A 17,267-nucleotide genomic window follows, 5' to 3' on the forward strand; every position below is an offset into this window, starting at 1 on the left:
AAATATACAAATTAAGATGATTATTATGAATATATATTTTTAGTTAAATCTATAAGTGAAAGTTATAAAAAAAAATTAGTAAATTAAAATATAGGGAATAAATGTATAATCGGATAACGGGTTTAAAAAAAAGTCATGTTTTTTTCCCTGATTGGAGTAAAAGGTTTATAATTAACGGGTTTTTAACTTTTGATTATGCCTTAAAAATAACCAATGTATGTCTGCCATGGTGTATTTGGCTGTGGATTGGAGACGAGTTCCTAAAACTTTTACCGCAGCCCGCCGGTTAGGAACTCTTGTCGAATTACCCATTTGAGGGATCATCATGTGTCAGATTCGGATATGATTTTATATTTTTATCCCATTTTTATTTATTGTATCCAATTTATCCTCATTCTTATCCTCATCCTCATGTCGAATAACCCATTTGATTATGCTGAATAAAATTTTTTTTAACATATTTTATCGAAGAATAATATTATTTTCCAACAAAGTAAATATTTATGTAAAATAAATAAAATTAACTTTTTAATTTAATTTTATTTGTTTGTTTTATAGTTTTATTTTCTTAGTTTTATTTTATTGCTTTGGAGGTCGCCATTTTTTTAGTTTATATCATATGAAGGTAATTTGGTTTTGAGGAATATATAAAGATGATTCGGTAAAACGATGATGTTGGGCAGTTTTGTCCTCTACTAAAAATAATGACAATTTAATTATGAAAATCACCAAATTATGATTTTCCACCTACCTATAGTTCGAATAATTATGACTTTTTAATGTGCTTTATAATTTTTTTGAATCTTTTGATGTGCTTTATTAGATTTTTAATAACATGTGTGCAGGCACTTTTCTTTACATTTAAATTCATTATTATGCTTGCATTTTTGCTTCAATAAAATCACAATATTCATGTGTTTTGACTTTAACAAACCGACGCCAATGTTCAACTCATTATTATGTTACGATTAAGAGGAAAATTAATGCGGTTAAGAGGTTTGGATCTTTATTTTTTGTTAATGAGATACTACGTATTATCTGATACAAATCCACTGTTGATCAAATAAATAAAGTTTAAGCTTGACTCTATGTGGGGAGGGGAAAATAAAGAAGAAATTAAGCCAATGGTGCTCTAGCAATTAAGTACTCAATTCTTGATTTCATGACATTATTAATTTGCTATTTTCATGATAAGCCTCGTAAATAAGGGTATAAAAATCTCTTGTGATCAAACTCTCATAATTAAGGGTCGGTTTAATTTCTATATGGAGTGAAAAGTAAAATTTTTAGAATAAAATTAAAGTAATCATGCATGTTAATAGATCAGGTCGAATTGGAGATACATTGTACAAAATTAACTCGTAAGATGATTTCACGAGAGTTTTTGTGCATAAATAAATAACCAACGACATACTGTTAAATAGTGATACATTTAGCCTTGTAAATACCTTTTAATAAGTGTTTTACCGAATATTACGTTTTTAATATTTTTATGGTTGATTACACACTCATTAGTATTATACAGTAGCTTACATTTTTTGTACTTTAACTTACAAATTTTTCATTTTTGATCTTGTTATCAGTCCATTCGCAATTTCAATATTCCTATAGATTGACTAAAATCTGTGATTTGTTATATCAGTATTTTACAATATCGCATTAGCACTTCGATGAAAATCGACTAAAACTTAAAATAAATACAAACTAGCAAATGAAGACTATAAATTAACCAACAACATGACCGCAAATATATATATACTTTCCCCGCTCTACTAACAACTTTTAGACAAAAATTCCTATATATATATATATATATATATATAAAAGTGGTTTGGTAAATCTAAATCAAAGAAGCTATATATCTTATGTTTAAAACATGAGCATTCCTTAGAAACTAACATGGTATCAAAAACAACAACATGTACATTCTAATTCTCTTCATTCATTTTTATTTCAATAGTACCCAAATAATGTTGGAAATATTGAATGAAAAAAGGGTTGATGATGAAGTTGGCAAAGTTAAAGTTGGCAAGGTTAAAAAAAAAAATTGTGCTCGAGCACAACTTTTTATGCTCTAGCGCGCCTGGAAAATGTCCAAGCAGTAGCCAACAAAAATTTGCATGCTCGAGCACAATTTTTCGTGCTCGAGCGCGCCTGGAAAGTTCCCAGGCAGTAGCCACACAAAAATATTCGCGCTCCAGCACAACTTTTCGTGCTCAAGCACGCTGTCTGATGTTTCCGAAAAATTATGACCTTTTTGGGCCCTTTTTCACTTTGGGTTGCATTTTTTTGACAAAAAAACACGTTCCTTGGACCCAAAACTGTGGTTTTATATATACAACAATCCTCTATCTGATGAAATATATATAATTTACTCGACTTGACATTGCTTGTGTAGTGAACAAGCTGAGTCGATTCACAAGTAATCCAAACGAGGTTCATTGAAAAGCTTTGACAAGGGTTTTTAGATATCTAATACACACTCTGGCGTATGGATTGCATTACACAAGATATCCTGCAGTGTTTGAAGGATACAACGATGCAAATTTGATTTCAGATACCAAAGAGTACTCAAAGTCCACAAGTGGCTATGTTTTTAGCATTGGTGGTGGCGCAGTCTCTTAGAGGTCATCCAAACAAACTTGCATTGCTAGATCAACAATGGAATCTGAATTTACAACACTTGATAAAGCCGCAGAAGAAGCCGAATGGCTTAGGAATTTTCTGTAGGATATTCTTTGTTGGTCAAAGCCAGTGCCTGCAATCATGATACATTGCGACAATCAATCGACAATTGCAAAGACACATAATTCTATGTAAAATGGTAAGTCTCGGCATATTCGTCGAATATACAATACCGTACGACAATTGATCTCAAATGGAGTTATCACTATTGATTACGTCAAATCAAAAGATAACTTAGCGGATCCGCTTACAAAAGCATTGAATAGAGATCAAATGTACAATTTGTCAAGAGGAATGAGCTTAAAATCTACAAAATAAAGATCTCATAGTGGTAACCCAACCTTGTTGATTGGAGATCCCAAAATCTTGGTTCAATGGAACAACTAAATTATGAGAACTTGAGTAAATACTCTGAAATTTTTTCCAACTCATTCCTAGGACTAAGAGTGTTGTAGCCTACACATGTAGTGAGGTTAAGTTTTGAACTTTTAATGGTTCCTTTCCTGGAAAGACGGAGTAATGTTGGATACTTCTAACAGGAGACCACCTATGTAAGTGTAAGGACGGGCCGCCTCAATGAAACTCTTATGAAGCCAAGATGTGTTCCATGGCCAAAACGGACACAACCGGAAAACCAATAGAAATGTAGAAAATTCATTGTGTCTGGGTTTACACAAACCGCCAAGAAGTTCAAGACATTATGTTCACTTCGTGGCTTAGTAAATCCGATAGTATTCTACTACGGAAGGTTCAAAGCCACAAGCTACCTCTCTTGATGCACTGAATTTTCGTGTGAACTTTTTTTAGCATCATATACATTCATGCATTATTTCATTCATGTGAGGGATTGTTGAAAATATTGAATGAAAAAAAGGGTTGACGATGAAGTTGGCAAGGTTTAAAAAAAAAAATCGTGTAGCCACACAAAAATATGCGCGCTCGAGCACAACTTTTCGTGCTCGAGCACGCTGTCTGATGTTTCCGAAAAGGTATGACCTTTTTGGGCCTTTTTCGATTTGGGTTGCGTTTTTTGACAAAAGGACACGTTCTTTGGACCTAAAACTGTGGTTTTATATATACAATAATCCTCTATCTGATGAAATACATATAATACATATAATATACGTATCATAAATTAGAGAAGAAAACATTCTGCATACATTCTTCTTTCTTCCAAAGAGAGTTCATAAACGTTTCTGGTTAAGAAACTTGTGAGTTATAGTGATATAATCACAAGTAGAAGTTGTTGTATCTTGGGAGAAGATCGCCAAACAACGTAAGCACCAATAGCGGGGCAAAATCTTTTTAAGAAAATTGTGTTCAACACGAGCCTCAACTGTTTTGAATCATTTTCCTATTTTCTTCTGCCATTTTCTAGTTTATTCCAAACCTTTTTACCAACAAATAAAATGTATTTAACATCATAACATACATATACATCCACAACACTCGAAAAATATCGGATACATCTTTTCTCCACAAGTTCCCATTCATTCATTCATTCATTCATTCTTCACAATCACAAAAATCTCTTCAATATTTTCTCAGAAATGGAGGCCGGGGATGCGTTTTCATCGGACGAAGGCGAAATGTTGCAGAGTTTCCAGAAGAGGATCGTGCAAGTTCAGAACATATTGGATCAAAACAAGCTACTGATCAGTGAGATTAACCACAACCAAGAGTCCAAGATCCCCGATTATCTTACCAGAAATGCACGTTTGATTCGACAACTCAACGACAACATCAGACTAGTCGTCCATCTTTACTCCAATCTCTCCAACAATTTAACGACAACCAACAAGATTCATTCCGTCCAAGGAAATGGAAGAGCAGCTGGGAATATATAATTAAGAGGCATGATCATAATCATGCTTCATTTGATGATGTCCGATCCCATAACGTAGATTTTGTTGAAAGGGATCTTTAAATGTTTTTATTTTCTTTTTGTCAAAGTTAATGGCAGATTTCAAGAATGTAGATTTTGATGATGATATCCTTTTCTTTTCCCCTTTAACTGATCTTCTTTGTTCTTAACTCTTCTAGTCAAGAAACAAAGCAGCAAATTAACAGTTCCAAAGGACAGATAGATATGTACTCAACAGTGAACTCCAACAACTTTACAAGGGACTCGAAAAAGGGCCCCCTTGTGAGCAACTTATTCACTGTCTTCTTATCCCTTAGCTTCTCTTATCTCTACGTACCTTTGTGATCTTTTCTGTTTTCTTTTTTTCTTTTTTCAGTACAATTTCAGAGGACCACAATCGATTCGTGCATGTTTTTAGAATGTATTCATAAATTCATATGATCGTTAATTTTGAGCTCATGATATATGCGTATATGGATTGTTATAACTTAGACTCGAACTCGTGATCTCGTCTCAAACTTGAGATTCTGATGTCAGACTATACATATGCTAGAGCTCGTGATAAACTATATTTTCTTATGTAGATAGATTATAATTTTTTCTGTTTTCAAAATTTGTAGTGGTTTGTAATAATTAGTGAGTTAGGAGTGATATGGATGTTTTGTCATTTGTGATGATTCCATAAGATACTAATTAAATGAGGGGTTATTACACATTAGTCTTCAATTATGATGTACTACGTTTGATTGGAAGTATTATTAATCTATCTATAACTTATTTTATTCAATTTCACATTCTTCTTGTCATATTATTTATCTATCTATTAATTATTTATTTTACATCAATCAAATCATTGAATTTAAATTACTATATTACCCCTTATAAATAATATTATTCATATTAATTTTATTTATTGTTAAAAGGACAAAATGACAATTTATCATTTTTATATAAAATTTAATCAATCAAATCAAATAAACTAAATCTATCAATCAAATTAAATACTATATTAACTATCACTTTTTATTTATTTATTATTGCATTGTTACTTATCTATGTATTATTTATTTCATCAGTCAAACCAAACGGTGCTAAGATGTCTATCTATCTCGATGACATGTTACATTCTTGCATATATCCAAACACCGTCATTTGTTTTTTTGGAAAAAAATCGCATATTTAAATTAATGATCATTAGATTTACAATGAAAATAATACTCTCAGGGTAATATTCTCACAATATATATAATGTTAATAATGATCAATATTAAATTTACAATGAAAATAATACTCTCAGCCTCAGGTAGAATATTATTAACCGATATTACATATTGCTTGCTATATATATATCTAACTTCTTTTTAGTCTCATTCTCCAAAATATAAGCTTTTCCTGGAGTGGTTCCCATGCATAGTAATTGTGTGATCATGCTCCATACACTTGTTCCTAAATCTCAGCACTCTCTTTGATGGAACAAGCTGTGACTTTGTTGGTATAGGACCAACGAAATTGGGTTCTTAATTTTTTAATTCTCGAGAAAAAATTTAAGAAAAAAAAATCATAATCATTTTTTTAAATTACATCAAGTCGTGGATAGTGCCTATTCCACTAGGAGAATTTTTTTCATAAAATAATTTATCTTTTATGCATAAATTTTCGATAATTCATAGTTTATTTTTCGATAATAATAATAATTATTAATTTTAAATGAAATTTATTTAGTAGGTATGTTTGAATTGACGTACCTAAAAATCTCACTTTCAAAACGATAATGATATTATTGATTTTACAAAGTAGCTCGTGTCATCCACTAGACGATTAAATTGAAAAGTGAGTTGAGAAATGACCTCTACCTCTCACTTCCCCAAGCTTTTCACTTTCATATTATATTTTTCAACCATTCAACCATATATATATATATATATATATATATATATAAAATGCTAGATGTACACCTTGTAATGTACCCTTTGGTTTACACCCTTACTTAAAATTTTTTTAATTTTCCTCATTAATTGCAAAATACCAATGATAAGAAATAAATATATAGTTGATCAAGAAAAGTTTTATAATTAATAAGGAATGGTGTAAACTAAGGTGTATACAGAGGTGTACATCTAACATTACTCGGTGTACACCTTGGTTTACACCATTCTTTATTAATTATAAAACTTTTCTTGATCAACTATATATTTATTTCTTATCATTGGTATTTTGCAATTAATGAAGAAAATTAGGAAAATTTTAAGTAAAGGTGTAAACCAAAGTGTACATTACAAGGTGTACATCTAGCATTTTTTTTTTATATATTCTCATCTATTTTTAGCTATTAGATATTTTCTTATTTATCAATATGATAATCACTTTATGTCTTTTGATTTTTTTTATTAATTAATCAAATTGTTACTCACTAATAACCTTTGTAAAATCTATTGATTTTTTAAATATTTATTAATGAAAACGTATTGAATTTTTTAATTTTTTTTCTTTTCGTTAAAAAAAATTTAATTGTACAAACATACAGTGTGTGTACCTCGAATCTAATACCATACTATTTTATCACCCTGAAGCGATATTACAAAAATTAAAAATAATTTCATAAAACCAAATTACATACAAACACAACATATTTTCCAAAACTATTTTAAACATAAAAAATCGAATCGAATCGAATCATCTTCTCCCGTAAGAAATTCATGATGCTTCGAATTGAAGACCTAATAGACGTCCCTTCTTAATTACCACCATTCATTATTTGATGGAAAAGTGGCAATATGATATATATATGTGTGTGGTGGGGTAATTGTCTTGTGAGATAGATCGATCGAATTTATTTATACTATGAAAAATAATTTTTTTATTAAAAAAATTATACTTTTTCATCAGTCGCATCAAATTACATCTGATATATTCATGATCTAACAAAACCGACATAATCTCGTTGCAATTTTTTTAAAGGGTTAATGATTCGAAGTACGTATTAGAAATTGAATCATGATCATCCCATCCCTTTTCCTTGATACTTCAATTGTCTCTCTAGCCTGTAGTTCTAGTTTTTTAGCAAAGTTTTTTTAAATTTTTTTTTATCTATGTTTATTCATATAACATAAAACTTTACATCTTCAAGCATTTACAAATTAGAATCCCTTGAATCTTTAATTTTTATTATAAATATACTAATTAAATTTATTAATATAATAAAAAGATTGCAAGTATAAATAAATGGTCTGACGTGTTTTAACGAATCGAAAACGTTAACTTCAGGTATAGATCGAGCTGGTCTAGGTACAAATTTAAAGGGGTCGAGATAGATTTAAATATTTCATAATCTTAGGTTGAGTTTGGATGAAAAGATTTTGATTCATTGGATGATTTTAAATTAATTAAATAATTTGAAATGCATGAATTTTAAATAACTAGGTTAGAAAATGAATTTGAAATTGAAGTTCAAAAGAAAATATTTTAGAAAAATCAAGAATTTCAAACCCTTCCTTCTAATTTAAAAACAAATGAATATAATCCAGTCAAAAAAACATGAATATAATAAAATAAATATTCTTCAATCCAAATGAAACCTTGATGAATTGGACGAACAAATCCGACTCGTTACCATTTCACTATGGATTGCCTTACATTTATCGGGGGCCACATCTTAATATCTTGGATGAAGGAAGCAGGCTTGGGCCATCAGATCCTAAAGTCTATAAATTTTTAATGGGCCTTTTGTTGCCACCCAATTCCGAACAACCCATTGACAATTAAAGCCCATTTCGATCGCATCGATTACAACCGTCGGATCAATTCTCAGATCATTTATAATCTGCCGTTTGAACTACCCAAAAACCCTAATTTCCCAGCGTACGCAGCTTGACCTAACAACAGTTCTGCATCAGCCTCAGCCTACGCAAACACGCAAAATGGCTACTCAGATGAGCAAAAAGCGAAAGGTTTCATTCGATCTAGTCTCTAAAATCTGCGTAATTTGTGTTTTATTATGTAATAACTAATGGAGTAATTGAATTGGCTACAGTTTGTCGCTGATGGAGTGTTCTTTGCTGAGCTCAACGAGGTGTTGATGCGTGAGCTGGCCGAGGATGGATACTCTGGGGTAGAGGTCAGAGTTACTCCCATGAGGACGGAGATTATCATCCGTGCAACGCGCACACAGAATGTTCTCGGTGATTATTTATTTCCAATCATCGTTTATTTTATGTTTGTGCAGTTTGAACTTTTGGGATTTGAAAAAGTTCCTTGCTTGATAATTCCTCTTTGAAGATTTTGATTGGTTGTTTCTTTTTATCATACGATTGTTTTGATTTGTATTTCTGGGAAGTTAATTGGATTTTTTTGTGGTGTTAACGCGATAGGCGAGAAGGGGAGGAGGATTAGGGAGCTTACCTCTGTAGTACAGAAGAGGTTCAAGTTTCCAGAGAACAGCGTTGAGCTGTATGCTGAGAAGGTGAACAACAGGGGGCTGTGTGCCATCGCGCAGGCCGAGTCTCTTCGTTATAAGCTACTCGGTGGCCTTGCTGTCAGGCGGTATGAATGCAAAATTGAAAATGTCGTTATTTACAAGTTTTTCCTGTCAAAAATAGTCAACATGCGTGTATTTGATTGTTCTTTGTCTTTAGTGATTTCTTTGTGAACCGTATGTGCATTGTTGATTTCAATAAATTCTGATTTATGACCTTATATCATCCGCCTTACCTTGCCAATATGCTATTTGATGATGGATGATCTTATTGAAATGTCGCAAAGTTTAAGAATTTTACTCTAATGACACTTTCCATTGTCAACATTTTCTACTGCCACATTTCTAATTAATGACCTTATGTCATCCACCTTACCTTGCCAATATGCTATTTGATGATGGATGATCTTATTGAAATGTCACAAAGTTTAAGAATTTTACTCTAATGACTTTCCATTGTTAACATTTTCTACTGCCACATTATGTTTGTTCGGATATATATTTCTTTTATGAAGGTCGGTTAGATCATCAAACAATTGAGATGAGACATCAAATGATAGTTCTCCATTGCCTCAAGTCCATCATTTAAGGATTGAAAGATTCTTTCTGTAATCAATCATTTTACGATCCCAAATGCTTCAATGTTATCCATAAACCAAAGTGGCACCCCAATTAAGTTGATCACCCGCATGCCAGATAAAATTTTGTCGTGTTTTAACTGATTTTGATAATTAGCAACTAAATTTGTCTTCTATAATTTGCAAGCTCTATATTTTTATCTTTCTTTCGGTTTCCAGCTATTATTTATGTTTGACCTTTTAAATTTCTGAAGTATATTCTGTGGAGACTAGGGAAGGGGTGATTGTTCGAAAGTTAGTCCCTGTTCATTTCTATTGTATGTTCAATAGTGTCTGGAAAGTCATACAGTTCATGTTTACATTCCTCAGGGCGTGCTATGGTGTATTAAGATTTGTTATGGAGAGTGGAGCCAAGGGTTGTGAGGTATACCTATGCACTGTCATAATTCTTCAAACTTCGTTGCTTGGTATTTGCTACATTTATAAGATTGTTATCATGGGTCTCAGGTAATTGTTAGTGGAAAATTGAGGGCTCAACGTGCCAAGTCTATGAAGTTCAAAGATGGCTATATGATTTCATCTGGTCAGCCAGTCAAAGAGTACATCGACTCTGCTGTGAGACATGTTCTGCTTAGACAGGTATGAATCTATTCTTCTTTGGTGATACTTATAGTGTAGAATTATTGTGATTATTGTTCAATTCCAGTATTCCACTATCTTTAATTCTCTTTCTGAATTTAATTCGATTTGTGGACCACTGATTGCTCAGGGAGTACTCGGTATCAAGGTTAAAATCATGCTTGACTGGGATCCAAAAGGAAAGCAAGGTCCTATGACTCCTCTACCTGACCTTGTCACAATTCATCCTCCAAAGGAAGAAGAAGTTTTCAGGCCACTGCCAGTTCAGACAACTGAAGTTGAAGTTTGAACCTTTAATGGATTTTCTCAACATTTCTCTGAGCGCGTCAACAGTCCTTAAGACAGATGAAAACCGGGGAGACTTGTTTTGAAAGGTTTTCATGGTACAATGCTAAAGTTTTGTTTTCCATTGAGAAATTTTCTTGTCAGCATTTGATCTGAACGATTGTTCTTATTTAGCATGCTTGCGTTGGTTGTCAGATAACTGAGGATATATTTGCATTTTCAGATTCTTTAAATATTTTGTTTCGAAATTTAGTTTCATCATTCACTATGACATTCACGATGACTAATATAATTGGATGAAATGTATTGTTTTGTTTAACCATAAATCAAGTCTTGACCTTATTTGACAAAATACTAAGTTATGCGGGGGCAACTATCCGGATGATGAGAAAATCAGTTTTAAAGCTAAGAAATAAGTTAATTTTGTATTTAATCTTGAGCTTGAACATTGTTATGTAGATTCCAATTTTTTTTAAATGAATTATTCCCTTTGTCATCTCGAAGAATAAAATTGACCTTTGTTTGTCATCATATCATATTTCAATTTTAGTCTTTTTATTATTATTATTTTTTCAACTTGATCTTGACACAAAACCAATGGAGTAATGATGTGATGACATGATGTTGATGTGCATAGTGCCATATCAAGAGTTTCAAAGAAAATAAACTAAAATTGTCAAAAATAAAAAAATCTCAAGACCAACTAAATTCGATAATATAGATGACCGAAATCGCAAAACGACAAACTTATCAAACTAGTTTCGCTACAGTTGCAACATATTAATGATTATTGTTTTGTGACAGCGTTAAAACCCGATAGAAGTTTGATAATTTGCACTATAGATCACTTTACAATGAAAACCACTCAAAAACATGATTTACGCTTCAAAAAATGCAAGAAAAAATTACAAAGCCAGATATCAGAGAAGTCGACACCGTGCTTGCTTGGGCCATAATATAGGAAATTGTGGCTGTGAAATAGATAACGTTATCCAGCAATACCAAGTGGTGAGACGCCACATTGGAAACTTACAAGATACCCTCATCCTCTCATCTCCTATACAACCAACATTCAAATCCATAACTTATATTCATTTAATCTACAAGCAGATTAAGGTGACTTCCCAGAGTAAATCAAGTGGAATTTTTTTTTATATAAAAAAATGGCCTCCACCTCCTCCTTGTCGATGGCGGCGCCACTCACTGGTGCCACCCTGAAGAGGCAGCCGCCAAGCTCCGATGGGTTTTTGAAGCCATTGCCAATGAAGCTGTCATCAAATGGAGCCAAGGTGTCGAAGCGAGTTGGGAAATTTGTAGTGAATGCTTCATGGAAGGAGAAGGTGGCGACCGGAATCACGGCGGGTGCATTGACCGCTTCCATGGTCGTACCCGACGTGGCGGAGGCGGCCAGCGGCGTCTCGCCGTCGCTGAAGAACTTCTTGCTGAGCATTGTGGCTGGTGGTGTTGTCCTTTTCGCCATAATCGGGGCGGTGGTTGGTGTGTCCAACTTTGATCCTGTCAAGAGGAGCTGAGAAAGTGGCATTTGTAGTATGTTGTTATTTTTCTAATGTGTAATGGACATAAATCACAAATGTGCTACTACTTTTGGTGAATAGAGTGATAATTATTGGGTTTTGTTAGATTTGGTTCCGCCATTGAACATGTATATGTCGATGAATTGAACTTAAAGAACGTGCTCATGGTGAGATATCTTCCTAGTAATTAATTGGGTTTTGTTAGATTTGTTGGATTTGGTTCCACCATTAAACATGTTAGTTTTGGGTCGCTGATGCTAGCACAAGGACACCTATGTCCACTGCCAGGTAGAATTTTTGTACATACGAAATATTTATCCGTGAAACCGAACTAAAACATTTATTAGGGCGGTTCACATCTATCACCTTCCCCTTGAAGAGGATTCTTTGCCGAGTGATTTGATACCATTGGACGACAGACCAAATGAGGCAAAAACCGAATTCATCACACCATTTCTCCAATATTTTGCGTTCTCCTTTCATTTCTTTGTTCATATAGTTTCAAAAGTTTGCACAATAAACTGGTGAAGGGAAAGAGAACACACGCAATCTCTTTTCCTTTTAGTTTTAGTATATATATAGCCATATAGGGTTTTATATTTAATGCAAATTAAGCCCAAAGAAAAATACATTATACTATGAGCATGGAGCTTATTCAACCCTTAATCTGCTATAACAAATCATTTAAAAAAACTTCACAAATACGAAGGCCAGAGCAAAAACATGAACTCACTCACACTAGGTGTACTGATAAACCTGCAAGTTGTCAAGTTTCAATCCTAAAGCTCCACCGATTAAGGGCAAGGGCAAAACAACACGCAGCTTCACTCACAGCTTCAAAAACTATGCATAATGTACAGCCTGAAAACAATTTTATTGGAAGAATCCAAGCCATATCCAACCATAAGTTTTAGTATCTTCACATATGTTTCATTGCCACATAACAATACCAATCTCACAGAAAATCCTATTTTACAGGTCATTCACATTTTCCTCAAATTGTCCAACCTGGCCTGTAGGTCACTGTCTATTCCACCGTCGTCATTTCCTGTTGCCTCAGCTTGTGGAACCTTAGTCTTTGCATTTGAGGCAGCTACTGTGGCAGAAGGTGCATTAACAAGCTGTGACATAAGTAGGATCTATGTCAGTTCAGGAATCAACATTAAGGAGTTTGTGCCACGTACATTTCAAAAAGGATTGAACTAAAAGAGGTGATATTGTACCTCAGAGTTGATGTCAATGCCGATCTCATCAAGAACCTGATTTACCAACTCTTCTGTTTCTTCTTCTTCCTCATCTCCTTCCAATGCATCATCAATAGCATCATTCATCACCTCACTTACTAGTTCCATTTTCTCATTCTGTCTTTCAAATTCTTGCATTATCTTCTGCAGCGATGGCAGGTTCATCTGCCGGTTCATTTGCCCCATTGCCTTGGTGACACCTTTCATCGCCTCCCCCATTGATTGTGTCGATTTTAATGTCTGAAAGTAATTATAAATTTATAATTGCATTCATCAGTGAAATGAATGAGCAACTTTTGTCAAACAACATTTCTTAAACCATTTGCTGGTGCAATCTTTGCAAAATCCGAAGTAGAAAATGCTATGAAATCATGCAATATTTACAATTACTTTTTACTTGAAACAAATTTGCCCCAGTTAAAGTCAGTAGCAGGAAGTTTCAGATTGAACTAAGCCACATCTTCCAGAGGAACCAGAGCAACAAACAAAGAAGTGAAAATGATGGAAACACAAAACAGTTCGTATTTCATCAAAATCAAATGTGTCTGAAAAAAATTGACAAAATATCTAAAGAATATCCTAGAAATCAATTAGAATACTTACCTGAATTCTGAGGGACACACCTTGAAGTTGAGATTTCAGCTTGTAGAACTTTTCAATCTGATGTCGCGTCTAACAAGATCTTTGGCCATCACCCTAACAGCTCCCTGTAACAATTATATTACAGATCAAATGAGTAGTTGGTTTAATACAACTTGCACTTGTTGCATGCAGTATTGCAACTATCATCCCAAAAAGTGCCGAACATATAAACAACAGAAAGGTGAAATTGGAACAACAATATGGATGTTGGTCCACTCAAATTTCTATCAAGTCCAAGTAAAAAAAACTTTTCAGATTCAAAACATCCATGGGGAAGAAGTCTCCTAACAATAAAATGACACAACTATTTACACAAACCATCAAAGTAGCTATCCATTAACTTAGCTCACAGTGTTTTTAAAATTGTTACAGTTATTGATTGCTCAAAATTCAAATTCAGGTTCAGTCAGCTTTCCGACTTCAAGGTTTCATAAGTCAGATTGCAGAATTAAGTCTTTCCAAAAAAGTTTACGCATATTTTTACACTGCAAACAAGCAAAATTGAATCCTTCCATGGAAAATGTTAAGATATAATCCACCCAAACTCCAAAGAAAAAAAAAATCATGAAGTGAACATGCTTTGCCTAGATCAGTATATCATCGCAAGGGACCAAATAAATGTTTCTCGTAAAGAGAAAAATTTTAACTGATGCTGCAAATCTTCATGTAAGGCTCTTGTTATCATTATCGGCTTCTCCATCTTTTAAGACTGCACTGAGATAGAGAAAAAGAGGCATCTGAGAAATGCCCATAGAATTAACAAAAGTGAAAGTACCATCTGCCCCTGCTTTACACTTTTCTTAATGTCCACTATAAGTTTCTTCTCTTGTGCTTGCAGCCCTTGTCTCTCCCTTTCTATTTCCCTTATTGATTTATCAAGCATTCTCTTATTTTCCCGCAGAAGTTCTGGAAAATAAAACAATATATTTAATTCCGATGATCAAGTAATTGAGAAAAGTAAACAAGACCATCAAAAAACAGGCATTCCGAGACAAAATTCCTGATCCTAATTGCTAATCAGAAATAGTAATATTAGACCACCACATTCATAGGATTTTTATTTTATCATACATAAAAAAGTAAAAACAAAAGAATGAATAATTTTTAACACGGGAAAGGATTCAAATGAATCAGATAATTCTACTACAACCACCTATGCCCAGGTAAGGCACCTGAAGGCCCTAAGCCCCTGACACAAAAAAGATGGAGGCAGGACAAGAGTCTAAGATTCGGAGTAAACGCTAAAGCACTTATCATTTATCAAACAAAACAGTATATCGAAAAAGTTTCGCAACGAAAGTTTAGAAGGTTAATACTTGATACTAATCCAACCAAAACCTTATTTTGCAAAACCTCCGGAGATATTTTGAAAAGATATCATCTACTTCTCCACAGGAAATGTTGTTTTCCCACAAGTTATACCCCGATTTAAGAGTAATCCTGGAAAGCTCAGTTCTTTACTACACTTAGTAATCTCATGTCATGCACTTCGATTAGCTCCTACATATAGCTTCTGCAAGCTTAAGTTAATAAGGTAAATAGTAGTACGCCTATCATCATAACTTCATCACATTGGATGATAAGCTTTGTTTAATACTTAATTCATTTCTTTTTTTCCCGTAAACTTTAGGGGGTGTATTCATTACAGAGATTTACCGATTTTTTTTAAATTACAGACTTTTGTGAAGTTGATAGACTTTTGCTGACTTTTATAGAATCTCACAGACTTTTGAAGATTTTCATAGAATCTTGCAGATTTGTTTTTTATGACCTTTACTGACTTTTGTAAACTTTTTTCTAGAAACCTATTAATTTCGTAATTTATGATTGTGATTTTAAATATTTATTATTTTTTTGAATTAGTAGTGAGTTTCAATAACTTATATTTATATATTTTTTAAAATAATGATATTTTTTTAAAATATTTTATCTATCAATATAAATAAAATTTACTTACTTAACGATTTTATTTACAAAAATCGATAAATAGTTAAATTTATTGCAATTAAACAGGTAATGTTACTCTGTAAAATTTTAATATGTTTAATTGAAACTTTGTAGAATCTCACATAATGATTTTTATTAATTTTTATTTTATTATAAATTTAAAATATAAAAAAAATATGTTTGTATAGAGATTATTTTTAATCTAATAAGTAGCATATATGTATAAGAATAGTGTTTGTATATAGTTTATTTTTAATAGAGATGAAAGTGTGTAGACATATAGTATTATTAATCTTGTCATTCTTCATATTATTTTTTTAAAAAAGAATTATTGTTTCGGAGATCTCGTGAATTAATCAATTACATAATCTATGGCTAATCAGTAATTATTAATGGAGAAGTGCGTGTACAAGAATACAAGATAATGGAAAGTAAAACATATAATACGAAGGAACGGAAATAATAAATAAACTTACCCAACTCACGAAATGTCCACCCAAATCTTTAGCATAAACCAAAGACAATTATTGACATTTTATTGTTGTACTTTATGTTTTAATTCTTGTACTTAATAGAATTTCATGAAATCTTTAAAAGTTTATTGACATTTTGAATACCTCTAGACTTTTGTAGAGTTTTTAAAAGTCAAGTTTGAATACCACGTGACTTTTTAAAACTCTCTCAATATTCATCTTGAATACCACTAAACTTTTATGAAGTATATAAAAGTCTAGATTGAATACCTCAAAACTTTTAAACTTCATAAAAGTCATTAAAAGTCTAGAATCAATACACCTTAATTATCGATAAAGAAGTAGGTATTTCAAATAAGAAAATACTAATAGAATCTTAAAACTGTGATACATATATTATAAGAGAAAAAATAGCTCTCCAATCATCTGCAGCTCACCGGTAACTAAATTTACACCAATTTTCTACAAAATATTTAGTCCCCCAGCGCGGATTACTCATCGCACCTCTGCTCGTAAAAAATATCGGCATTTGAATATTAATCATTCGGCTAGATTTTCAACAACCGATCCATATGTCAACAACCAACAGATGATTAGACTAATAATAATAATAACATAAGCCAAAAAAGGAGAAATTTCTGCAAAAATAGGGGACAGACCTGCGGGAGTTTTCCTCTTTCCGAATAGGAAACTCATGGCGAGCTACGATACGATCAATAGATGGATTGATGCCGACTGTAAATTCAGGATTGGAAATTAAAAAGTTCAACGGCCCAACGGAAGATCGTCGCTGAAATCATATAAGTAAGGGGGTAGACTTCAACCTAGGTTTTACCCGAATAATAAATCCAATGCACATCATTCGCCACATCAATAATAATATCTCATTAATTATGCATGTATA

General features: G+C 32.6%; 2 protein-coding genes and 1 pseudogene across 2 annotated transcripts; 2 read left to right on the plus strand and 1 right to left on the minus strand.

Moving 5' to 3' along the window:
• Nucleotides 1-8,380: 8,380 nt before the first annotated feature.
• Nucleotides 8,381-10,774, plus strand: LOC140890541 (small ribosomal subunit protein uS3x). The gene is made up of 6 exons (XM_073298406.1): nucleotides 8,381-8,496; nucleotides 8,580-8,727; nucleotides 8,917-9,088; nucleotides 9,968-10,022; nucleotides 10,106-10,237; nucleotides 10,368-10,774. The coding sequence occupies exons 1-6, from the start codon at nucleotides 8,467-8,469 to the stop codon at nucleotides 10,524-10,526; spliced, it is 696 nt and encodes a 231-aa protein (XP_073154507.1). The 5' UTR covers nucleotides 8,381-8,466; the 3' UTR covers nucleotides 10,527-10,774.
• Nucleotides 10,775-11,586: 812 nt separating this feature from the next.
• Nucleotides 11,587-12,162, plus strand: LOC140892508 (uncharacterized). The gene has a single exon (XM_073301431.1). The coding sequence runs from the start codon at nucleotides 11,686-11,688 to the stop codon at nucleotides 12,052-12,054; it is 369 nt and encodes a 122-aa protein (XP_073157532.1). The 5' UTR covers nucleotides 11,587-11,685; the 3' UTR covers nucleotides 12,055-12,162.
• A 732-nt stretch (nucleotides 12,163-12,894) lies between these two features.
• On the minus strand, nucleotides 12,895-17,223 carry LOC140891911 (vacuolar protein sorting-associated protein 2 homolog 1-like; annotated as a pseudogene).
• Nucleotides 17,224-17,267: the final 44 nt, after the last annotated feature.

The sequence above is a fragment of the Henckelia pumila genome, chromosome 3, assembly GCF_033568475.1.
Source record: "Henckelia pumila isolate YLH828 chromosome 3, ASM3356847v2, whole genome shotgun sequence".
NCBI classification, from domain to species: Eukaryota; Viridiplantae; Streptophyta; class Magnoliopsida; order Lamiales; family Gesneriaceae; genus Henckelia; species Henckelia pumila.